We start from the raw sequence: 25,680 nt of genomic DNA on the forward strand, positions 1-25,680 counted from the left end.
TCCTTCAGAAATGAACCTCGCTGCGGCCCTGTGGTGGGGGACCTGGTGGAGGAGACTGGAAGGTGTTTTACATTGCCTTCAGCTTGCACTAGGAACCAGACTATTCTGAGGACGAGTACATGAAACGTGTCTTTTAACAAAGGCTTTTACCTGTGGAAGCTATCTGCTGTTCTGCAAAGGGGTCATTCTGGAACGGGTCACCTAGATCAGAGGAGAGAGAAACGTTTAGCTTTCCAGTAGAAATGACCCTGGCATTATCAAAGTGGAGAGCAGGGAAGGCCACTGGCTGAGGCAGTTTTTCGTGGCTGGGACATAAGATGAAATGGAAGGTATTCTGGCTGCTCAACCCAGGCCAGAGTCCGAGAAAATGTACAAGCCAGGATTCACTCTTCTTCTACACCACGTGCCACTCCTGCATCGCATCTCCCCCTCACACCCCTTGGCTATTAGAACAGGGGGCCCGGGGCTGCCCCAGTCCTCAATCACGTGGCCCACCCTGGAGCCATGATGAGCTCAGTACATCTGAGCCTCAGGAGCTGCCTAAGGTGCTTCACTCCAAATCTGCAACTGGAAAGGCTCCCACTGCCACTCCCTGCCTCGGTATCTTTCTCAGAAATGTACAGATAGTCTTCCTGGAAATACTGTTTTGTTCTGAAAAAAAAATGGAGAAACGTAGGAAATCTTGTTTCTAGAAATTCTGTTATTTTTGACTCACGTGTAGCTCTGGTAAACCCACCAGTTGAGTCCTTAGATTTATGTGGGGATCTGTCATTCGCTAGGTAGTTTCATAATCGTTACTGTATCTGATTATCTTACCAATCCTTCCAGTGCAGTGAGGAAGTATGTGCCACCCACTGGTGGATGGAAACTGAAGTGCGAAGTGTCTAGGGGCCCAGCAAGCCATGAGCTCTTCCCACCACACCCCAAGGCCTCAGCTCCTCAGTTAACTGGGTAAGGTGAAAACTCAAAAGGCCCGTGAGGCTCAGAGAATTCCTTTCCTCCTCCATTTCAGGGGGTGATATCTCCCACCTATTATGGTCACTGAACAACCCTCAATGGCACAAACTAAACAGTCTTTCAGTGAGAGAGTGGGAGCCAAATGAAATACCTTTGAAGGGATCGGCTCCTTTAAACGGGTCAGATTTGAAGGGGTCTTCTGCCTGGAAAGGATCCGGATGCAATTCTTGGGCATTGTTGCTAAATAACAAGGCTTTATTTTTGAAAGGATCATCCTAAAATTTTGTGAAGAGACAGGACAGGGATTTTATTATTTCAGATTTAAATCAAAGTATAGAATTCCATACCTAACTCATAAGTTTTCCTTTAAGTGCTATGACCCTAAAGAGAATAACTTTTTAAAAAAATCATTGAAGATGGACTTTAGTTAATAATACTGTGTCAACAGTGGTTCATTAGTTGTGACAAATGTGCCATATAAAGATTTTAATAGGGGAACGTGGGTGTGGGGTGTTTGGGAACTCTCTGTACCACCTTGGCAATTGTTCTGTAAGCCTAACACTCTTCTAAAATAAGTTTATTTAAAAATCACTGAGTGGAAGCAAACCAAACATCCACGGATGGATGAATGAATAAACAAAATGTGGTATATATTCATGCAATAGAACATTATTCAGCTTTAAAAACGAAGGAAATTCTGACACATGCCACAACATGGATGAACCTTGAGTATATTATGCTGAGTGAAATAAGCCAGTCACAAAAGGACATATATGATTCCACTTATAGGCAGACCTTACAGTAGTCAGATTCATGGAGACAGAAAGTAGAATGGTGGGTGCCAGGGGCAAAGGGTGGGGGAATGGGAAGTTAGTGTTTAAGGGGAAAGAGATTCAGTTAGGGAAAATGAAAAAGTTCTGGAGATGGATGGTAGTGATGGCTACACAACAATGTGAATGTATTTAATGGCACTGAACTGCCCACTTGAAAATGGTTAAGATGGTAAATTTTTGTTGTGTGTATTTTACCACAATTAGAATTTTTTTAAAAATCATTGAGACAGAAAAAAGTCACATTTTTTGAAATCTTAAAAAATATAACAAGCCACCAACTGCAGCACAGGACTCTTCAAAGGTGTGACCTCCCTCAGTCATCTTTATTTCAGACCGTGTGGGTACTTTAAAACATGCTGTTTCCACACCAAGAAACATACATGCTGGCTATTTGCATCCTGGGAGGAAGTGAGCGCTAATGCAGTTAGAACTACTAGAGCATATACACTACTTTGCATTTTTTTTAAGTGCTTATTTCTAGAAACAAACACGCATATTTAAATCAAAAGAAAAAAAAAGATTTGCTTTTGAAGAGTACATTTTTATAGTGGGAACAGCCTATAAAGAGGGGAGGTGGAGTTTGCAGTATGCAAGGGAACAATGCATTTGGCTTAAAAATACTGAGTGTTTTGGTTAATAAAGACACATCCTCAGTGAAAACATGAAAGTTTCACTGTGATATTTAAAAGCACAACATCCTCCCTGACTCTGGTGAATGTGCCAGCATCTATGGGGCTGGCACATGAATCCATTCTTCCAATTGACCAAAACCAAATAAAAGAGCTGGAGCTTTGGTCAAAATACAAACAGCGGTTACTGGGAAATGACATCAAAGGTGCCAAAGGAAGATTCCTGACGAGGCTTCCTACCACATGAGCCAGTCCACCTGGGGCAGGATGGCTCTCAGAGGCACCGGGCTAACAGGAAGCCTTGGGCTTTGGAAAAAACGAACCAACACCCCTGGCCTCTGATGAATATGAAGCAATTGTTCTTACCTGGGAAAGATTATCTGGAGCCTCCAGCCAGGGTGGGGAAACCTTCCCAAGGTGGGGAAACCACAGCAGGTTCTTAGGCAAGTAAGTACAGAGGTCTGCAAGCACCGCGACTGGTGGCATGGCAGAGCGCAGTTCTGTAGGGACATTGTGGTGCTAATGACCACAAGATGGGTACCCAAGGAGCACCCAGTGGGGCTCTCAGACACAGAAAATAGGATGGAGTCCTAATCTAAGGAAGCCAGGAGGCCAGGGGGAAATAAGCCTCTCGAACTGTACCATGGAGCAAGGTACCTACTCCAGAAGGATCAGGAGGGATCACAACACAGATGAAGCCAGGACTTAAGAATAACGTTTCTTTCATTTTTAATTGGCACCAATTTACAAGTTGATTGGATTTGTTTTGATTTGCTTTTTAAAAGTGTTTTCCATCATCATTTGAAAGACTGCCAAATACCAGTGGACAATGTCAGAGAAAAGACTGATTCTGGAAGCTCCAACCATGAGTACCCTAAACTGAAAGTCAGGTCTCCACTCTCTCCCAGGGGCAATTATCTCCCGGAGGCAGCCATTGCTCCCTCCCCTTCAAAGGAAAAGCCTCAGAAGACCTTAGCAAGACTCATGTGGTTAGGGTAACCACTGGGGGTTTGGGTTCCATTTCACAGATTCAGAGCAGAAAACTAGATTTCCCCTGGTACAGAGATACCATAATCTTTTCCACCCACGAGAAATGAGCCATCTGCCAACTTGGGAAATACAAGTGCAGCAGACCAGCATGGTATGAATGAAACGTCCCTTGGCAAAGGTTAAAATGCCTTCAAACATAAGTTCAGTGACCAGTCTCAAGTTTTGTACTTCATAGGAAATAGAAATGACACCTGTGAAAGGACATCAAAGGGGTTTCTGTGACATTCCTTCCCTTTAAATGGGACTGGGCAGTGGTGTACTGGTGAACCAGCTTTCTGGAATAAAAGCCCTGATGGGCAGATTCTGCCAATTCCTGTGGTGTAAAGACATTGTGGCCGATTTCAAGTTATCAAAGTTGAACAACCAGCTAACAAAATTCCTATTTAATAATCAGCTGTGAACTCTTCCTATGTTTTATATATCACTTCTATAATCCTAAATAAAGCCAATTACCTCATTTCTAAAAAATAAAAAATAAAAAAAATAATCAGCTGTGGAGTGTCAGTAACACTGGCTCCTGTGTGTCACTGGGACTGGATGTGACAGACAGCCCAGTCTTTCAGGATGAGTTCTCAGCAAGGTTTAAATTGGGGTTGATTTATAACCTACTCTCTACTAGACAGATTGGTTGGATATTGACATCAAGGGCAAGAGGTCAACATACTCATCATCCAATGAGAGAAAAGACATAACCATGACTTTAAGAATGCTGTGTCTCTTGGACAAAGTAACACAGTGTGAGCTTAACACTAAACTTAGTAATTTTAGTAGTAGTGCCTAGGCTTTTAGAAAGTTCTAGATGCAGCTCTGTGGTTATACTAATCTTAGGACTAAACCCCTCACTTTCGCCCGTCTCGGAGAGAACTAAGAGCTCCCTCTCCTTTGGAGCAGTCTTGAAATGTTCAGGAGTAAATAAAAAGCCCTCTTCAAAGTGTTTATTAAGAAATGGAAACAAACCAAAAAAATGCTTTAAAAACTGTATTTGTACAAGATAAATAGTTTTTCTTTCAGGTATCAGTTGCAAGTTTCTATGTAACATAACTGACATCAACATTCCAAGATGAACTGACTCTCATGTAAACGCTGCTCCACTTAGAAGAACAAAAATAAAGAAAGGTTAAAAAAAAATCTGTGGGCAATGGGGAAGGAGGAATCACTGGCCACTTGCAAATTGCCACTTCACTGCCAACTTTTATCCAAGGAAACCAATTTTTTCAAACCCTGCCAAACAGTTTAAGAGCAAGGTGTTCCCTGAACTAGCACAGAATCAGACAAGCCGAAAGCCATGGGAGGGGACTGGTGACGAGGAGGGGGAAAGTAAGAGCAGGGTTGTGAAGCTGAAATACACACTGAGGGAGCCAGACCCCAAGCAGGAAATTCTGTCCCACGCACTTCATGAAGAATGAACATTCATCGTCTACATTCAAGCTGACGATGGGCCCAAGAGCGGATATGTCGCCTATTTACAATTCCACAAGAGTGAGGAGTCTGAATGGCTGAGGGAGGCAACGATGGCCAGAGAGAGGAGACAGATGAGAACACCACCAGCATATTCTAAGCAATGTGGGGAAGGAAGCTCAGCTTCCTCGTAAATTCTTGGGACTGAGTACTTGGCTACTGAGAAAAGAAACATGTCAAAGAATGAACATAAAGAACCGAGTCTTGAGAGCGAGAAAGGCTGTCCAATTACAAGGAGGAAAGGAATCCAGGAAGCAGACAAAGCTGGGAGCAGAAGGAGGGCTTGGAAGGGGAGCCCTGGAAGAGAGAGATGAAGTGCAAGGTGAGCTGCTAAAGGCTTTGGGAGCAAAGCACAACAAGCCCATCAAGACCAACCACGTCCCACTGGCACCCTCAAGAGCACAGAGACACTCTCCTCAGCCAGACTAAATTGGAAACAGCACACACCAGGGCTCAGGGCTACAAAGGCAGACTGGTGGGAACAGGGAGGCACGACAATCTAAGGAAAAAGTAGCACCTGCTGGATGCCAGAAGCCTGAGAGGCCACAGCAACCCAAGAGGTCAACAGCCCCTCGGGCCTTGATCAGGGCCCCCAGGTTCATGAGGTTTGGACTCATGTGCCAGGTTTCAAATGTAACCAAAATTTCAGAACAGAGGCCAATTCGTAGGTGAGACAGCAATGTCCCAAGAGGGCTATTTTCTTTCTCTTTATCAATACATTTGATTTTCAAGGTGCTCCTTGTGGAAACAGACAAACACATTTCCTCAGTCCCTCCATTAGCAGGATGTGGGTTTCACAATTTAGGAGACTGATCCAAGTTTGGTTAAGTTTGGGAAGCCTTCCATATTTGGGTGATTGGCCCACGGAGATGGAAGTCTTTTAAAAAGTGGTTTTACAAAGGGGTCAGGCCTATCCCATTGCTTTGCCCTGGATGAAGCACGGCCACATACGCTGGGCTGCGGGGCTGGTGGGGACTCTCAAAGCAGCAGTGAAAATGAGAAACGCCCTGCACTTGGATAGAACAAAGCTGGCAAGTGCTGGACCGAGTGGGAGGGGCATTCTCGGATCCCAGTGTGGGACCTGATCCCAGGACCAGAATATATTTATTCCACCTTTACCATGGTTCCAAAACCGCCCCTCTCTGTCAGGGAGACACCCTCGCTCAGGTCAGCTAAGTTGGTCAGGCTGGCGCCATGGGCCCCATCGAGCACCTCGTCGTACTGCTCCAGGCTCCTGTGGGCTTCCTGCTGGCTTTCGTGCAGCTGGGCAAGTTTGCTTCTTGCCTGCACAACAAAGACATCACTTGCATCAAGTGGCATTTAGGGAAAAATTCTCAAGTGAGACATGTTTTTCATACAACCCTGAGCAACTCGTGTGGGTAACTAAATTACCCATCTATAAGGAGTAGGTGACCCTGTCACCATATTTACAAGAAGTGAGAACCCTCATAAACCAAGACAAGGTCCTTCTCATGGCCCCAGAAGACCTCTCCGTATCCCCAGCCCCTGAGAGAGGCATGAGCTCAAACAAACATTTGTCAATTCTAAACAAACTGAAATTAGACAAAACCCAGATTCACAATCTGTTCAAAGTAATACTCTCTTTTATAGGGTTTTTATTACCCACTTGTTCCTCCTTGTCCTAGAGAAGACGTGTGAGGCCCAGGAAAGGAAGACAACCTATGAGGTCAGACAGACCCGGGCATTTACTTTAAATGTCTCGTACACACAGCATGACCTCAGGCTGGTGACCTAACCTCTCTGTTCCCTCTTCTCCAAAGTGAACCATTTGAAATCATAAGTAAGACAGAGTCTGGCAGGGTGGGCATTAATAAATAGCAGTTACTGTTATTATCATTATCATTCTTATTAATAACATACTCTTATATCCTGGCTCCTATGAAGATTTTACAAATTCTAAAACTATTTAATATAATCCTACAGATGTTAACAAAACACAATTTAGTTATTAAATCCCCCCTAGTACATGTTTGTGATAAATTTTTGTCTGTAAACTGTCAAAGAGAACAAAAGTTCTATTTAGTTAAGAAAGGAAGCACAGCCCCTGGCTGGTGTTGCTCAGTGATTAGAGTGTCAGCCTGCACACCAAAGGGTCTTGGGTTCAATTCCCGGTCAAGGGCATGTACCTGGGTTGTGGGTTCACTCCCTGCCCCTGGTCAGGGCACATGCAGGAGGCAACCAATCCATGTGTCTCTCATATCGCTGTTTCTCTCTCTCCCTCCCTCCCTCCCTTTCTCTTTGAGGAAGCAATGGAAAAAATGTCCTCAGGTGAGAATTAACAAAAAAAAAGAAAGGAAGGAAGGAAGCACAAATAGCCATTTCAATACTGCTGAGGGCACACATAACCCCCATTTTGTACGAGGGAGACCCAAGGGCCAGCAGGGAGTCCTATGGCTGTCACATATAGTGGGCAGGAAAAGAGCTCTCCCTCTCCTGGTAAGCAGCGCTGGAGGCCACATGGCCTTCACATCAGAGCAGGACAGGGAGGGGCTGCCCAGGAAGCTTGAAGACCTGAACAGGGTGCTGCATTCAACAATGCTCATTATAGGTTGGGGCCTCCTCAATGTAATAGTCTTCAAATTGCATGGGAACAGAGAGGCACTGGACATGTCTCCCACACTCATGCTTATGGGAGAACCAGGCTGATTAGATCATTTCCTGAACCCAAGGCTCTCTCCCAGTGAGCCATTAATTTAATGCCCTTCATTCTGCCCCTGCCCACTCCTGAAAATGAGATGCACTCAGGCAGGGAAGGGAAAAGAGTGAGACCAAAGTCAGCATGATGCTAGAACACATACCAGGGGTTCTCAGCAATTAACCTCCAGGTGGCAGGACGCTAGTGAAGTGAGTGAGAGCAAAGGGAACAAGAGGCCTCAGGGCAGACACTTGGCCCCGCCAGTCAAACAGCTCATGGCAGCTGCTCTGCTTGGCAGAAAACCCTAGGCCTTGGTAGGGCCTGCTCCCAGGGAGATACCTGGTTGATTTCATCTTGTGTGGACTTCAGAGACTTGATAATGGTTTCCAGTTGAACCTTTCCAGCCTGAATGCTCTGCTCCAGCTGGGTCTCTTCCTGCTGCAGCCGGTTCAGTTCCGATTTGGCCCGGTTCAGGTCGTCCTCCTGGGACTTCAGGTCAGATTCCTGCGATTGGATCTGGGTCTTCAATGAGGAAATCTGAAATAAGATGAAATATGGCTCCAAAGGGAGAATTCTTAGTTCATGGTTTTTGAACAAGCTAAGCCAGGGAGGCCGGACACCTGACTTCCTCACGGGCCCTCTACACCCAAAACAAAGACAGAAACAACAAGGCAGACATGCTCACCCATGTGACTAACAGAAAGTCATGTTGGGATAAAGAGGAACTCAAGCTCAAGCTCGAACAAACACAAGCAATCTGTCCTAGTGGTTGAATGTCCCCATACGAGGCCTAAGAGGGTTTTATAATCTGCTGAGGCTAGGGCCTCCCTGGTTGTAACAAGCAGGTAGGATAGCAGAGGAAGGAGAGAGGTGTGCTGGACTCCCATGCTGTCAGGCGCGGGCCAGGGTAGGTTGTTCCTGGGGATCAAGGAACAACACATAGGTTCCTGGGGATCAAGGCTGATCTCTCCTCAACTTGGCAAGTGAGACTGAGGTCAAATCCCAAATGTGTAAACATTTTTCCAAATGATATGTCCAACTACTCTATCAAACCAGCAGGGTTCTTCACATTGTGTTTCAAGGTCATCGTGAGCTTGGAGAAGCCCTTGGGAAGATCCCTCCCCATGCTGGACTCACCATCTGAGTCTCATCCTGGCACTTCTGCCTCTCCCTCCCCATGCTGGACTCCAGCGGGACTCACCATCTGAGTCTCATCCTGGCACTTCTGCCTGACGTCACTCAGCATGTCTCGGAGTTTGGCCTTCTGCTGGTCCATTTCATCCAGGCGGTCCTGGGCATCCTGTTTCTGAGCTTCCAGCTCTTGTAAACTGCTTGTTTCCCGGTCTAAGTCATTTTGTAATTCCTAGGGAAGGGTTGTGTGAATTTACTTGAGACTGGTGAAAACGAGCCATGCTGATATAACAGGTTACAGCCTGGGCTGGAGCCCCTGGACATCTGTGCTCGGGGTGGCACCCTGCACACACCCACTGTGAATGTGTGCATCTCAGCTGGGTGACTTGGCTCAATCTCTCATTAAGTCCCTTCAGCAAATATTTACCGATGGCCTAAGAGAGGCCAGGCACTGGGAGAGGGGCTGGGTCCCTGACGAAAAGAGCTCTCCAGGGACCTATGGCTGGGGGTGGGCAGGAGACAGGAGACATCTAAACACAAATGAATTGGGATGAAAGGCATGAAGAGACAGCATGGGTGCTGGTGGAGTCACGGGGGGTATGGGGAGACCAGACTGATGCTACATGGGTGGAGAAGACCCCAGTGGAAGTACCACTTAGGATGGACCCAAAGAACAAGCAGGTGGCAACCAGAAAAAGAGGCAGGAATGTGACCATGTTATCTCAGACATGCCCTGTGTTCACCAGTCTCAAGTAAATTCAAAGATCCAATACAGAGGCCTGGTGGAAGGGGCCAGGGAGCTCCAAGGGGTGTAGGGATGTCCATTCCAGTGGAGCAAAGGGAAGCAGGATGAGGGCGGCAGAGGCTGCCTGGCTTCTGCAGTGGGAAGCCCCTGGAGACTGTTCAAATGCGGACGTGGGACCTGCTGACTCTCCACTGCTAAAGCCCCTCCAAGTCAGCCATATCTACAGAGACGGCCAGTCCAGGAATCCTTGGCCCTGACAACTGCACTCCTAGGAGAAGCATCCTAGAAGTATATGGAACATGTGACAACATAAACATCTGTAACAGCAAAATCATCAACAATGCAAATTCAACCAGGCAGGGCTGGCTGATGACTTACGGTACAGCCCGCTCAAGGGATCTCAAGTTCCCAGTTGCAATGTGAAATGAACAAGGTGCGCAACAGAGCACATGTGTTTTGCACCCTGGCATTCGTGCAAACAGGAAGGTGAGAATATGCATAGCTGTCTCTCCTTAAACATGCACAAGGGAAGGCCTCCTGGGAGCAAATCCACTGCATCCCTGGAGACCAAAGGGGACAGGAGGCTCTCATCTTTGATTTCCAACCAGACAAGTCTAATGGAATGTCTTATCTATCTGAAATAGGATGGCAGAAGAGAATGTAGCCTGAGGAGCCAACAGAGGGAGCCAGGATGGTGGGCAGAGGGTTCAGGCTGGGTCCAGGGAGAGGTGACAGTGGCCTAGGCAAGGTGGTAGCTGTGGACTCAAAGAAAGGGGTGAATTTGAGGATCTCTAGTGGGGGTGAGGAAGGACAAGTGGTAAGGCTGATCCCCAGGGCTGGCCAGAGCTGCAGGTGGCTGGTGCCTTTTCAGGACAAAACCAGAAGACTGTGCATGGTCTCCCTCTCCCTGCTTTGAGGACAAGAACATCTCGGCTCTCTCTTCTTTCAACAGGCAAAAGGCATCTCTGAGTTATTTTGGAGAGCTGCGTTCTCTACTCCGCAGTCTCCCTGCCCCTGACCTTTAATTCAAAGAGCACATCTCAAGTCTGACACGTTTGGGAGATAACACAGAATGTCTGAAAGGGGGTTGGTGGTGGAGAGTCCGGGTGTAGGTTTACCACATCTGAGGGAAGGACAGGTGATGGGGGAGGGGGAGACGAAGTGTGGCAGCCTGGGACAGCAGGTGGCCAACAGCCTAGGCATGTCAAAGAATCTGGGCTTTGTTCCGAAATGGATAAGGAGCCATTAAAGAGCATTGCAGAGACAAAGACTCATCAGCGCGTTTAGGAAGGGCACTGGAGTCACAGTGGGGGAGGTGTCTGAGCAAAGACAGAACAGAAATAATGCAGACAACCCACAGACTCAATGAAATCCCCACCAGAACCCCAACTGGCTTCTGTGTAGAAACTGTCAACAGATTCCAAAATTCATAAGGAAATTCAAGGGATCCAGACTAATCAAACGATCTTTTTTTTTTTTAAATATATTTTATTGACTTTTTTTTACAGAGAGGAAGGGAGAGAGATAGAGAGTTAGAAACATCGATGAGAGAGAAACATCAATGAGAGAGAAACATCGATCAGCTGCCTCCTGCACATCTCCTACTGTGGATGTGCCCGCAACCAAGGTACATGCCCTTGACCGGAATCGAACCCGGGACCTTTCAGTCCGCAGGCCGATGCTCTATCCACTGAGCCAAACCGGTTTTGGGGTAAACGATCTTTTTTTTTGGAATATATATTTCTATTGATTTCAGAGAGGAAGGGAGAGGGAGAGATAGAAACATCAATGATGAGAGAGAATCACTGATTGGCTGCCTGGCAGCCCCAAACTGGGAATTGAGCCCGCAACCTGGGCATGTGCCCTGACAGGAATTAACCATGACCTTCTGGTTCATAGGTCAACACTCAACCCTGGAGCCAGTCTAACTAACAAAATCTGGAAAAAGAAAAACAAAGTTGACAGACTCATACTTTTTTATTTCAAAACTTACCACAAAGCTTCAGTCGTCAAGACAGTGTGGTACTGGCATAAGGAGAGATATATATAGAGGTCAATGGGATAGAACTGAGAGTCCAGAAATAAACCCACACGTCTATGGCTAATTGAATTTCTGATGAGTGCCAAGACCATTCAGTGGGGGAAAGAATAGCATTTTCAACTAAGAGCACTGGGACAACTGAATCTTTACATACAAAAGAGTGAAACTGGACCCTTACCTCACACCATATATAAAAATTAACTCAAAATAAGTCAAAGAGCTAAAACTATAAAATTCTTAGAAGAAAACATGGGATAAATCTTAATGACCTTGGGCTTGGCAGTGGGTTCTTAGATGTAACACCAAAAGCAAAAAAAAAAAAAAAAAAAAAAAAGGAATAAAAAAACTGAGCTTCACAAAAATTTAAAACTTTTGTACTTCAAAGGATACCATCAAGAAAATGAAAAGATGCCCTAGCCAGTTTGGCTCAGTGGACAGAGCATCAGCCTGCGGACTGAAGGGTCCCAGGTTCGATTCCAGTCAAGAGCACATGCCTGGGTTGCAGGTTCGATCCCCAGCCCCAGTAGGGTTGTGGCGCATGTGGGAGGCAACCAATTGATGTGTCTCTCTCACATTGATGTCTCTCTCTCCCTCTCTCTCCCTCTCTGTCCCCCTTTCTTCCCTCTCTTCCATTCTCTCTAAAATCAATGGAAAAAATATCTTTGGGTGAGGATTAACAACAATAACAAAAAACACACAAAAAAGAGGCCAGACACAAAAGACCACTTGGTGTATAATCTCATTTATATAAAATGTCTAGAACAGGCAAATCCATAGAGACAGAAAGCAGATTAGTTCTCATGGGCTGGGGGAGGGGGATGGAAAGTGATGGCTAATGGAATAAGGTTTCTTTTTAGAGTGATGAAAATGTTCTATAATTGATTGTGGTGGTGGTGGTTGTAGAACTGTGTGCATATACTAAAAACCACTGAATTATACAATTCAAATGGGTGAATTATATCTCAGTAAAACTGTTGCTAAAAAAACAAAACAAAAAGATGCCGCAGGCCCTCACCAGCACAGTAGTGGGTAGCAAAGGAAATGGAGCTGAGAGATGCCCAGGGCAGGATGAGGGAGGGAGGTGACGTGAACAGGACTGTGGGGGCTGAGGCTGAGCTGAGCTTTTGCTACTTAAAACCAAACATAAACTGACTTGAGTGGAACAAAGGGCTCCCACTCCACACTGGGCCCTGACCCACAGCTGTGCCAGCAGGTGTGCTGCATGATATCCTGGCCTGACCCATCTGGGAAAAGGCAACAGGAATGAAAGGTAAACCTGTTTTCATAGAACTGTAAGAAAAATATACTGTTCTGTCCCTGACCAAGGAGCTGCCATCATTCTAGCCAGCTTACAAAGGAGGCCCCCAAAGAACTGGGCTGGCCTGGCTAGAATTAGGCTTCCTCCCAGCTGGGGGGGGGAGGGGGGGTCTATCAAGGTGCACATGTACCCAAGTGTCGTAAAGCTGGCAGGGGTACACTGCTGGAGCCCACCAGTAGGGGCTCCAGGGGGTCTCACCATGCCTGCCACAGACCAGAGGGGACAGTAGCTCCAGGACTTTAGATTGAATATCTGCAAAGACCCAATGGCTTTCTCAGAATTGGCTGGGAGCAGATGCCGGAGACCCAGTGACTGGTTTCCTTGGTAGTTAAATGACATTACAGCACCCAGATCCTCAGTGATCAGAATGCAAACCATAGCTGGCTTAGGCAATGAGGTGGGAAGGGAGAACCACTCAGGCTGGGTTAAGACATGAGGGAGCCCTAGCTGGTTTGGCTCAATGGATAGAGCATCGGACTGTGGACTGAAGGGTCCCGGGTTTGATTCCTGTCGAGGGCACATGCGCAGGTTGTGGACTTGATCCCCAGTAGGGGGCGTGCAGGAGGCAGTCGATCAATGATTCTCTCTCATCATTGATGTTTCTATCTCTCCCTCTCCCTTCCTCTCTGAAATCAATAAAAATATATTTAAAAAAAAAAAAGACATGAGGGAAGGGAAGGCCAGCTCCACCACACCACACCAAGAAATGAAAGGATAGAAGGTGAAGCAATGTGGGTACCTGGGTGGGATGTGTATGTGTGTGTGTGGGGGGGGGGGGGAGAGGGGAGGCCGGGGGAAGGTCAATGGGAAAAAAAGGAGACATACGTACTACTATTTGTCATATCTTAAACAATAAAATAACATTAAAAAATAAAATAACTGTTCTTCATGAACTTTATTTGATAGTCACTTCACCTAAGAGATGCTCTTATAAAAGCACTGAATATCAGCCCTGGCTGGTTTGGCTCAGTGGACTGAGGGTTGCAGGTTCAATTCTGGTCAAGGGCACATACCTCAGTTGCAGGCTCGATCCCCGTTCATGGTTGGGGTGCATGTGGGAGACAACCAATCAATGTGTCTCTCTCACATCTATGTTTCTCTCTGTCTCACCTCCTCCCTTCCATTCTCTCTAAAAATCAATGGGGAAAAAAATCCTCAGGTGAGGATTTAAAAAAAAAAAGCACTGAATATCAGAGGTAGGCCAGTCCCTGCCTTCCGACCCAGAACATTCCAGGAGACCATCTAAGGCTCAGTCCTCACTGCCAATAAGCAGAGACTGAGAAACCAGTGAAGAAGGGTCTGGACACAGTAGAGTGTGAACCAATGAAAGTCCTAAAGCTGAGTAGACACATCCACCCCACCCTGTCTGCAGACTGCAGCTATGACAGAAGACATTTCTCACAGGGCCAGTGGACAGGCATCAAGTGCCATCCACCCCATGTCTCATAAAGTTCCAGCCCCTCGTGGGTAAATGCAGGGAATAAGTAGAAGGATTGTGAGCCTGACTTGGCTTCCCCTAGCCCAGACTCAGGTCCCCATCGTAAGAGGTGGCCCAGAACAAACCAGCCACTCATGTAGCACACACTGGGACCAAATGCTGGTCTCAGCTCTATGCAGAGCAGCCCATGCACTGATCCTCACTGCCAGCTAGAGATGAAGGCTGGGAAGCTAAGCCACCCATCCATGGTCACCAAGGTGGGATGTGGTGGCTGGCATCCTGATTGCTCCACTGTGCTCCTCCTTCCCCCAGCTCTGAGTTCAAAGCACTCAAGAACCCCACGCAGAGCCAGTCCCAGCTCAGGGACCCATGGCCAACTCAAGTCCTCCCCAGGGACAGTGCCTTCTCTCTGCATTCACACCTGGGACGTTGCAGGAACTTATGTCTCTTCAAGGGTGTAGTTCCCAGGTGCTGACCATTTTGCTCCTGGTGCAACCTCCCCTCTGCTCATTGAATAGCTGAGTTGGCCCCAAGTGAGTACTGAGCATGTGCCAGACCCCATGCTCGAGCTCCACATCCCAGAAGAGTAGAACACTCATTACCAATGTCACACAAAGCCCAGAGACATTACATTCAGTAACTTGTCCAAAATCAAGCTACTAAGGAGAGCCGAGTTTGAGCCCAGGTAGTTAGACAATCCCAGTCTCTGCCATCACCACCACCCACTAGGAAACACTCGGAGCAAGAATGTTCTAAGACAAGTTAGAGGCCATTGTCTGAACCTCACAAATTCAGGCTGATTGAAAGAAGCCAGACACAAAAGACCACATGTTGTACGATCCTATTTATATAAAATGTCCAGAACAGACAAATTCATAAAGACAGCCCGGCCGGTGTGGCTCAGAGGTTGAGTGCCAACCCATGAACCAGGAGGTCACGGTTCGATTTGCGGTCAGAATACATGCCCAGGTTTTGGGCTCGATCCCCAGTGGGGGGCATGCAGGAGGCAGCCAATCAATGATTCTCTCTCATCAATGATGTTTCTACCTCTCTCTCCCTCTCCCTTCCTCTCTGAAATCAATAAAAATATACTTATAAAAGTAAATAAAAATATTTTTTAAAAATCCAGAGAGACAGAAAGCAGATTAGAGCCTTCCAAGGAAGGGGAAATGGGGAGTGACTACTAATGGTTATGAAGTAACTTTTTGAGGTGATGAAATTATTCTAGGATTAGAGATGATGATTAGGCAACATAATATGCTAAGAACCACTGAATTATACACTCCAAAATAGTGAATTTTACATTACACAAATTGTTTATCTCAATAAATTTTTAAAGCCCCTGTCTATGATTATAGGGAACTTAAGAAAATTCACTTGGAAATGCCCACAGAGCTCCAATTCCCAGTGAGTGCAGGGCCACTTTCCCCATGACCCCATCCTGCCACCACTGATGAAACTCCCTGCCCTGCATTTGACACAGGACAACCTGACCAGAAGGTGCACCATGCTTACCTGCACCTCGTTCGTTTTCTGTCTGATGGCCTCTTCCTTTTCTCGAATGTCTTGTTCCAGTGTGTATTTCTCCCTGAGAGTTTAAAGATATTTCATGAAAGCACAGAGTAAGTTAACTGTCACCATAGTGCAGATTCTCCACCTGACTTCTCAAGACCCAATTCCAGCCCTAGCTGCTTTGGCTCAGTGAATGGAGCGTCGGCCTGAAGACTGAAGGGTCCTGGGTTTGATTCCGATACGGGCACATGCCCGGGTTGCGGACTCAATCCCCAGTGGTGGGGGTGCAGGAGGCAGCCGATCAGTGATTCTCTCTCATCATTGATGTTTCTGTCCCTCTTTCCCTCTCCTTTCTTCTCTGAAATCAATAAAAATACATTAAAAAAAAAAAAAAGACCCAATTCCATCCATCCCTATGGAAACCCATGGAAGTCTAGGAATGACCCCAGGGACCATTTGCCCTAGGTCAGTGGTCGGCAAACTGAGGCTCTCGAGCCACATGCGGCTCTTTGGCCCCTTGAAGTCAGTATTTTGTGGAAGAGCCACATTCAAGGGGCCAAAGAGCCGCATGTGGCTCTCGAGCCGCAGTTTGCCGACTACTACTCTAAGTGATCCCCTCGCCTGAAAGCATGGGGAAAACCTGTGGATGGAATGAGGCATCACTCCCACTGTGGACATGAGAGCCCTTTAAAGCAAAGGATTTTCAAAGAGGGAGTCAGAGTGATGCCCATGGCGAGGAGGACTTTAAAGACTGATGTTTCAGGAGCGAAGGAGAACAAGCGAGCACCCTTGACCTTGGCTCTGTCAGACCCTGACCAGGGAGCCCAGGCAAGCCCCTTGGGACTTCTGGTCCCTAGAGCTGTGCATTAATAAATATGTGATATTTTAAGCTGTTTAATCTTCTTCAAATCCTATATTCACTCACTCACTAAATAGAGAGCATCTACTGCTTGGAAGCACCGAGGGCTGAGGACCTGGGGACACACCACCAGAGGCTCCTACCCTCATGAAGCTCACAGTCCAGTGGGAAGACAGGTGACAAATCAATGCACAAATGAATACAATCTAAGGGCCACAAAGTAAACCCAACAGGATAAGGAAAGGAAAGTGCTCTTCAGGGAGGTGGTCTGTGAATGGCAGACATGGTGGAAGAACATTCTAGACAACATGAAGAGAAAAGCAAAGCTTGGCTGGGGGAGCCATGGTGAGAAATTTGAAGATGCAAGTAGGGTGGGGTTTAGAGGCTGGCAGCAAAAAGTGGTAGTGACGCCCTAAGTGGTTTGGCTCAGTGGATAGAGCGTCAGCCTGCGAACTGAAAGGTCTCAGGTTCGATTCCAGTCAAGGGCATGTACCTTGGTTGCAGGCACATCCCCAATAGGAGGTATGCAGGAGGCAGCTGATCAATGTTCCTAGCTCTCTATCTCTCTCTCTTCCTCTCTGTAAAAAATCGATAAAATATATATTTTTAAAAGTGGTAGTGAGGCTCTCGGGTCCCAGGGCTGCCCCCAGCTAATCCCTAGCAGGAGGCTGTGGTTGGCCACTATGCACACCAGGTGCTCAGTGGGGCCCTGCCTGTCTCCTCAACTGCACAGAGCTATCAACCCCCGGTGGCAGAAACCAGTCTCATTCTCCTCCTTATGGACTGAACGTTTGTGCCCCTCAAATTCATATGCTGAAACCCTAACCCCCAAAGTGATGGTAACAGGAGGATGGAGGAGCCCTCATGAACAGGATTAGGGCCCTTATAAAAAAGACCCCAGAGAGCTCCTTCATCCCATCTGCCATGTGAGGGCATAGAGAGAAGATAGCCATCTATGAACCAGGAGGCAACCTCACCAAACACCAGACCTGCTGGTACCTTGATCTTGGAACCTCAAGAGGTAAATGTCTGTTTTTAAGCCCCACAGTCTATAGCAGTTTGTTGTATGCACTAAGTCACTCTTATTGTGCCCAAAGGGGCTGTCTCGGTGGCAGGAACATCACTGGCCAATGCACCCTGCCAGCACTTGCACAAGAAGGCCTTCTTTAGGACATTCTGCCAGATATGAAACAACGGTAACCATCTGAATATTCGTTTCCAGAAGCCTAAGAACTACCTAACAATGTCCTTTTTAGATCCAACCCATTATGATTGGATCACGTTGAAAAGGGAGAGGCAGCAGGTGTCGCCACAACCCCCACCAGCCACAGCTTGCTGAGTTCCTCTCAAAGCTGCCATCTGGGGCTACTCCAGGCCCAGCCTCCTGTAGATAGATGCTCTTACTGGCCTCTCGCCTTCAGAGGGAACACTCCTGGCTGTCAGAGGCTGCACAGCTGTAGAGGTTCCCCTGGCCTGACTTGGACACTGATGCCCCTCCTAAGACCCCAACCCTTGCTTTATAGGACCCTATGTTCCTCCACCTGCTGTCCTGATTAACAGCCTGATGGGGCTCTAGGACACTGGCCTCCGCCTTCACAGACCCTCTCCGTCTTGCAAGGTTGATTGATCTCTGGTTTGGAGGACACAGCCCCTGGAACTAGGGGAAGAACGGGGGCCATCCTCTGGACTGAGCATGAAGGGGAGTCTGGCTTCTGCAGGCAGCCCAGGCTCAGGCTTTGTAACCCACCCAACCAGGCCCACCTGACATCTGACCTGCCTTTGCTTTCTCAGGGCTCTGAGAGGGCTAGAAGCCACTCACACATACCTCTGTAGCTGAGGGCCCCCAGCTGTGAGTGGAATCCAACCCACTCTGGCAAAATACTGCCATTTTATTTTTGTATAAATACAGGGGGTGACAAAAGTAGGCTTACAGTTGTTCCTATGGAAAATAATACAATCCTATATAATAAAAGCCTAATGTGCTAAGTATCTGGTCATCTGGTTGGCCGTTCAACCAATCAAAGCGTAATATGCTAATGATATGCTAAGGCCACTCAACTGCTCACTGTGACCTACAATAACCACCAGGGGCAGACGCTCTGACCGGTAGGTTAGCTTGCTGCTGGGGTCCAGCCAATCGGAACTGAGCAAGAGGAGCCAGACACACCCCGGAGCCCTCCCGCTGTCCCTCCACAGCTGGCCAATCTCCCATGTCTCTCCCCGGCCCTGAGCGTGCACTGGTGGGGTCCCTCGGCCTGGCCTGCGCCCTCTCGCAATCTGGGACCCCTCGGGGGATGTCGGAGAGCCGGTTTTGGCCCAACGGCGGAACAGCCAGTCGCTATGACATGCACTGACCACCAGGGGGCAGACGCTCAACACAGGAGATGCCCCCTGGTGCTCAGTGCACTCCCACAGGGGGAGCACCGCTCAGCCAGAAGCCGGGCTCATGGCTGGTGAGTGCAGTGGCAGTGGCAGGAGCCTCTCCCACCTCCGTGACAGCGCTAAGGGTGTCCGACTGACGGCTTAGGCCCGCTCCCTGTGGGAAGCGGGCCTAAGCCATCAGTCGGACATCCCCCGAGGGCTCCTGGACTGCGAGAGGGCACAGGCCCTCAGGTAATCAGGGCCGGCTGAGGTTTGTGCTGCCGGCAGTGGCAGCAGCAGAGGTGTGATGGGCGTCGCCTTCCCCTGATCAGTCAGTCAGACATCCCCCCCAAAGGCTCCCAGACTGTGAGAGGGCAGGCCGGGCTGAGGGACCCCCCCCACAAGTGCATGAATTTCATGCACCAGGCCTCTAGTAAGTAATAATACAAGAGTAAACTCTGTTTTGCATACTCATAACTATAAACCTACTTTTGCCCCATCCTACAAGTGCTCTCTTTCCCATGGAGGGCAAAGCGCTTCTGGCCCTTCTGCTCACTGTCCCTAAGTAAGGAAAGTGCCCCCTTTCCCAGAATTAACTAAAAAGAGGATGCAGCCTGGCTGGTGAGCTGTTCAGTGGTTAGAGCGTTGGCCCACAAACTGAAGGGTCTCAGGTTCAATTCCTGGTCAAGGGCAAGTACCTGGGTTGCAGGTTCAAGCTGCAGCCCCGGTCAGGGTGCATGTGGGAGGCAATCAATCGATGTGCCTCTCTCACATTGATCTCTCCCTCTCCCTCTCCCTCCCACTCTCTAGAAATTAAATAGAAAAAATGTCCTCCAGTGAGGATTAACAAAACAAAACAAACAAAGAGGATGCAGTTCTGAAGAGGAACACAGGAACCTACAGGAAGTGGGCATATTTCTTTATGCCAGACTCTGAGAGTGCAACACCCTGTCCAAAGCCTTCATTCACATGTGGGGAAACCCAGGAATGGAGCTGGAGACCTGGATGTGAGGCCCCTCTAACAGTTTAGCTGTCAATCCTAAGCCATTAACTTGCCACCTGAGTCACAGCCACTTTATGTGTCAGAGATAACAAGGCCTTTGGGGAAGGTGGAGGGAGGTGCTGGTGCTGCCTGGTTACCACCTGCCTGAGACCCCACAGCCCACTGGCTCCAACTGAAGACTCATATACTCGAGCTCATTAAGTCACTTCAGAAATGCAGGAGAATTTGTGTCCCTTCACTTCTGCTGAACAAACTAGTGATGGTCACTTTCCAGGAGCTTTTGAACCTCTCTCCAATACTTCTGATAGCGACCTGGGGTAGGTTTGTGTGAGATTCGGAATCTGAGGGGAAGAAGCCACTCTCACATACCTTTGTAGCTGGGCGATCTCTTGACTGATATCATCCAGTTCCTTCACACCAGTGAACTCCCCCGACCCAAGAGAACTTGAGCTGTCCTGGAACCAAATTCAGACACTCTGACATATTACCACACTGAACTCACCCCACAGCAGGGACTAGTAGGTCTTAGAATGAGGGATAATATCATCTATGTCTCCCCCAACCCCCAGGCCTGAGAACTAGCTGGGCATCCAGACACACCAGAGACCCGTGGGGAAGACTCACACAGGCTGCCAGCGCCACCTGGTGGCGGGCTGTGGAAGAGATTCAAATACGACAGGGGTGTGCCAGTGGCTACTCACCGGGATAGGGGTGCCTCTCTCTGAGGGTGGGACCATGTCCGGCGAGAGGACCTGAGGGGGGTCGATGCCTTTACTGACCTTCTGCTGAATGAAATACATAGCTAATGCGAATTGGTCTTTGCTTAACTTTCCCGTTTGCCTCGTATCGGCCAGGGCCCTGGGAGAAATGTGGGACGCTAATTACTCATCACAGGCTTCAGATTCAGGATTCACCCGGAGCAATGAGTACCAGTCACGGGACCCATGCTTTTAAAAACTGGATAATGATGATAAAAACAACAGGCCATAGTGCAACACCTTTTCTACTAAACATCCTACTCTGGGGATCAGTCCTGGCCTCCCACCCAGACTCTGGTCGAGGAGGGGCTGGGGGCAGGAGGGGACTCCCTCCTGGCTACTTATCATATACTGGTGATGGACACAACGGTCCAGGACAGAACAGTCATTCCTATGGAAATGGAAGCTGGGCAAATGAGCACTCAGATCTTTAGCCAATTCCTGCAGCCCTGGGTCACTGAACGGCCTGGGACACTGGTTTCCAATGGAGACAATGGCAGCAGCATTTTGGGTTGTCGCTGTAAGGGGACGGGGCCTGAAAAGCCCAGTAAGGCTATGCTGCACAGGACAGTCCCTCCCTGCTGAGGTGTCACTGCCCACATGGCCTTCTGCTGTCCTGGCAGATAGGCAAGGCAGCACATAAGCTCCATGACACCTCAGGAACCAGGAGCTGGCTGCTATGGGAAGGGAAGCCTTTCATGGTAAGGACTCGGCCTCCACGTCTTCCAGAAAGGTCTTCCCTTCATTCAGTCACTGCCCACTCAACATGCAGCCCCTTTCCCACTGCGCGGAGTCACTGCAGAAATGAAATCATTTTCTAATGCACAGCAAGGAGAGCTGGGAATGTTGAGCAAACTCAGGCCCAAACATTGTCCGTGAACAGGGCCAGAGGGAGCATGGGAGCATGGAGCCGGCTGAAAGTCGCTAATCAAGGCTCATTTTAAAGTCTTTGTTCCATCACAGTTTGAGGGCACAATTTCACTCTGCAACTACTTCTCGGTCTGCCTGAGAGGGCCAGCCTGCTGCACACCGAGCCCACAGCAGCTTAGGCTGTGCTTCTCTCCGGCACCTCCCATCTCTCAAGGATCGCGGGCTCCAAGGCCACGTGTGGGTGCTGTCAGGTCCATGCTGGTCCTGACACTGTGCTGACTGACCCGGCACTAGGTGCTGTGAGGGGAAAGGCCTAGTCCCTGTTTTCCCTCTGCAACCCGTCTTGCCCTGTTCTCTCCTTTCAGTTACATCCCCTTCCACCGTCACCTGCAGACTAACCTAGACTGTTGTCTCACTTTCCTAGCGATGATTCTAGAACTCACACAGTATGCCCTTTCCCTTCACTCCCTATGTGCAATCCTCTGCATTCCTTCTTTAATCGCAAAGGATTTATGCTTTAATTGTGTCATTTACATGTTGTTACACCACTTACAGGTTGGGGTATATGGTATAAGTTTCTTCCCTTGCATTGTCCCTTTAAGTAATGCTCGGGGCCTTTGACTTCTGTGTACGTCCATTTCAAGTGATAAAGGAGATGTGTTTATTGGTTTCTACAAAGGGACACTGGATCTGAAGGGGCTGCAGCTGGGCCTCCCTCAGCTGGTTTGTGACTAACTTTGGGTGTCATGTGTTCCTGAGGATGGCATGGCCCAGTTCCTGGGCAGAGGCCTCCCTTTACAACATGGAATTACTGCTCTACTTGGAGGACTCACTTCTCCAGAATTACATGAAAATTCTCTCCTTATAACCCCAAGTGAAGCTCCCAAAGGTCCTGAGCTCTGAGGACAAAGCTAAGAAGTGACTTTCAACACTGGCCAGTTACAAAAAGAGCCACCCCAGTGATGTGAACATTGCTCTGGCTGGCCCCAAAGGGAAGTGGGAGTGAGCCCTGCTCTTCAACCCAGCCCTGAGGTGCAAACCAGTCTCACCAACAGTATGCCCAGTCACTGTCCTGCAATGGGCACCGTCTCTAAGGCAGACAGCTACAACCTCCACTGCCCAGGTCGGCCCTGCTGGAGCCTTGGGGGTTCTTATTGCATATTCCCCGACAGGTAGCCAAGTGCTTCCATCCCAAAAGACTGTGATGAAGGCTGACCTCCCACTAGAATCAGCATAATCACTAGCAGGAACTGGTCTTAGCCATTCAAACAGGTCACCCCAGAGCTCTCTAGGGGGGCAGGACAGGAGACCCACCTGCTGGAGGAAAGTGAACAGACAGGCACGAAATATAGGGTACAGGTTTATACCTATACCTTGCTCAGCCCCCATCAGCCTGGTGAGAATAAAGTAAGGGACAGACACAGAAGCCATTGCAGGGCTGAGGAGGCACCCTGACCATCCCTGACTGCCACACCCTCCTGTCCTACTTATCCCTCCGGCCCTTCCTATGCACAGCCTCATTTCCACGGGGCCCCTTTGAGCCACCCACAGCCATTATTATCTTCCAGAGCGAGGCCCAAATATTAAGGAGCTGATATCCGTCTATCTGTCCTTACCATATGTGTGCTAGAAGGTTCTGGTTGAGGCCAGAGTGCATGAAGATCTCCTTCACCTCCTGGCCGCTCACATAGCCATCCAGGTCCAGGTCGGTCTTCAGGAAGATCTCATCAAAGCGCATCTTGTCTGCCACTGGCACCACCCAGTTCACTGTTGGCTGAAAGGTGGTTTTTGTACAATGGTTAATCCTCAAGCTTTTCAACACCTACAAATATACATTATTAAAGTGTTTTCACGTGTATTTTAGCAGAAAACCTTCCTCAGGACCCAATGAGCCAAGAGGGCAGACAGGCTCCCTGTTCTGTAAAAGGGGAAACTGAGACTAAGAGAGTTTGTTGCCAACTCGGTCAATCTCACCCAGTGGCAGCCTGTACCTCTCTGCACCCCATCACAACACCACTCTCCCCTTGCGCTGAGAGGGAGGTAAAGACCCAGCAGGTCTGTCCACCAACAGCTCTTCCACCCCCACTGCCAAGGACATGCCAGTGATGTTCCAGGAGAGGCTTCAAATGTGTTGGGCAAGACCCTTCTGACCACCTACAGGAGGTGACAGGGTAGGTGCCTAAGAAGATGGAAGGCCTGTCTCCTAAGAACTGGCCCAGCTCTCACGCCAGCCTTCTTGCCTGCCATCTTCTGTCTGCAAACCCTTCCCTGCAACTGCCAGGCATGTTTCGATGCCCACAGTGCCAGGATTCTGTACTCCATCCTCTGTCCCTGCCCTGACTCTATGTGACACAGGAGTGCTCCTATGAGGTGTCGGCATGTGCACAGCCCTGATGGGGGGCCTCTGATGAGCATGCCCAGGCCTCTCGAGGGAGAGCATTCTGGCAGACCAATGCAGTGCGACTTTGGCATCTGTGGAGCCTGGCCTCTCACACAGCCTGTTCAAGTTTACTCAAGAAGGACAAATGCGCCCTAGCCGGCTTGGTTCAGTGAATAGAGCATCGGCCTGCAGACTGAAGGGTCACAGGTTTGATTCCAGTCAAGGGCATGTGCCAGGTTGCGGGCTCGATCCCCAGTATGGGGCGTGCAGGAGGCAGCTGATCAGTGATTCTCTCTCATCATTGATGTTTCTCTCTCTCTCTTTCTCCCTCTTCCTTCCTCTCTGAAATTAATAAAATAAATAAATAAATAAAAAGGACAAATGCCACCAAGGGTGCACTAGGGCCCATGCAACTCCTAATTCAGGGGTTTCAAGGCCCCTTGGATGCTTGGGAATAGGCCTCTTCGATTGCTAATTCTGGATGTGTCACCTCTGACCTTCAGCACTCTCATGGCACCAAGTGCCACAGCATGGCAGCCCCTTTCTCTAGAGAAGTGTCTCCTCATCTGCCTTTCCTAACAGCCCCCTTCAGTGCCCCGATCCAGCAGCACCCGGTGCGAGCACCAGGAGCCCACAGAGCGAGGCTGGGAAGCCGGGCGCCACGTTGCCCAGACTGTTTCAGTCGGGGCTTCGGGTAATGACTTGGTGCAGCCAGGGACTGGTCGGAGACACTTCAGGACCTATGGGCCCAATCTAAGAAGCAAGGGCTCCGACAGAGAGGATTCCAGCAGCAAGACAGACCTGCGTTTTATTTGCTACCTGATGTGACTTGCAGGCTGCTTCCCATCTGCTGTGGGACACAGTCAGAAGAGATGTGCATACAGGAGCTCTAGTGAAGAAGAGGCTTGCTGTCTTAAGTGACTGGAGCAAACTAAACCTCAGATGCCAAGAAACCCAAGGAAAAAGTCACAGCGGGCCAGACAGGCTGAGCTGAGGGGAGAACGGTTTCTGTCTGGGACAACAAAAGTCCTGACGTTTGCTGCACAAACAGAATAACCTTGCTGCCTGATTTCTGGGGTATCGGGGCATGTCAACAGCAAAATCCCGATGCCTGCTTAGCAACAAATCCATACAGGGCAGACTTCCCCTAGAGCTGGGTTTAAGCTGGCTCTGTAGCCGCAGGCCCCCAGTGAATGGGAATAGACCCTGGTGGCTGGAAGGAGCCTCACCCCACATCTGGCCATGAACAGGAACAGGTGGCCCTTGGGGAAGTCTCAGACAGGGCATCACTAACCTGCAGATGAGAGAAGTGGGGGAGAGGGAGCATGGTGACTGTGGGTCCCCCGAAATGCTCATTCTTGTATCTGATTCCTCCAGTTGGCCCTATTCCTGAAGGGGACACACTCTCCCACTTTTGAACCTAATGGCCACTGGTAAAATCAGTCCAGTTTAAGAACTCTTGGCAAGCCCTGGCTGGTGTTGCTCAGTAGTTAGAGTGTCGGCCCACACACCAAAGGGTCTCGGGTTCAATTACCAGTCAAGGGCACGTACCTGGGTTGCAAGTTTGATCCCTGAACCAGTGGGGCATGTGCGGGAAGTAACCAATCAATGTATCCCTCTCACATATCTCTCTCTCTCTCTCTCTCTCTCTCTCGGTAACCAATCAATGTATCCCTCTCAC

The 25,680-nt window shown here is 48.7% G+C and overlaps 1 protein-coding gene across 4 annotated transcripts in view; it reads right to left on the reverse strand.

Moving 5' to 3' along the window:
• Positions 1-25,680, reverse strand: part of EPS15L1 (epidermal growth factor receptor pathway substrate 15-like 1) — a 108,581-nt gene that overhangs the window by 33,072 nt on the left and 49,829 nt on the right. For 3 of the 4 annotated variants that reach the window (XM_014538189.1, XM_014538194.1, XM_014538204.1), the window contains exons 10-18: positions 23,236-23,393; positions 20,693-20,849; positions 20,361-20,446; positions 15,772-15,844; positions 8,785-8,946; positions 7,923-8,120; positions 6,047-6,211; positions 1,109-1,232; positions 151-201 (exon numbers count right to left, since the gene is read on the reverse strand). In XM_014538189.1, coding sequence (XP_014393675.1) covers positions 151-201; positions 1,109-1,232; positions 6,047-6,211; positions 7,923-8,120; positions 8,785-8,946; positions 15,772-15,844; positions 20,361-20,446; positions 20,693-20,849; positions 23,236-23,393 — 1,174 coding nt within the window. The remainder of the gene's footprint in view (positions 1-150; positions 202-1,108; positions 1,233-6,046; positions 6,212-7,922; positions 8,121-8,784; positions 8,947-15,771; positions 15,845-20,360; positions 20,447-20,692; positions 20,850-23,235; positions 23,394-25,680) is intronic. The other variant, XM_014538198.1, reaches the window with a different exon arrangement.

Source organism: Myotis brandtii, unplaced genomic scaffold, assembly GCF_000412655.1.
Source record: "Myotis brandtii unplaced genomic scaffold, ASM41265v1 scaffold1040, whole genome shotgun sequence".
Classification (NCBI taxonomy): Eukaryota; Metazoa; Chordata; class Mammalia; order Chiroptera; family Vespertilionidae; genus Myotis; species Myotis brandtii.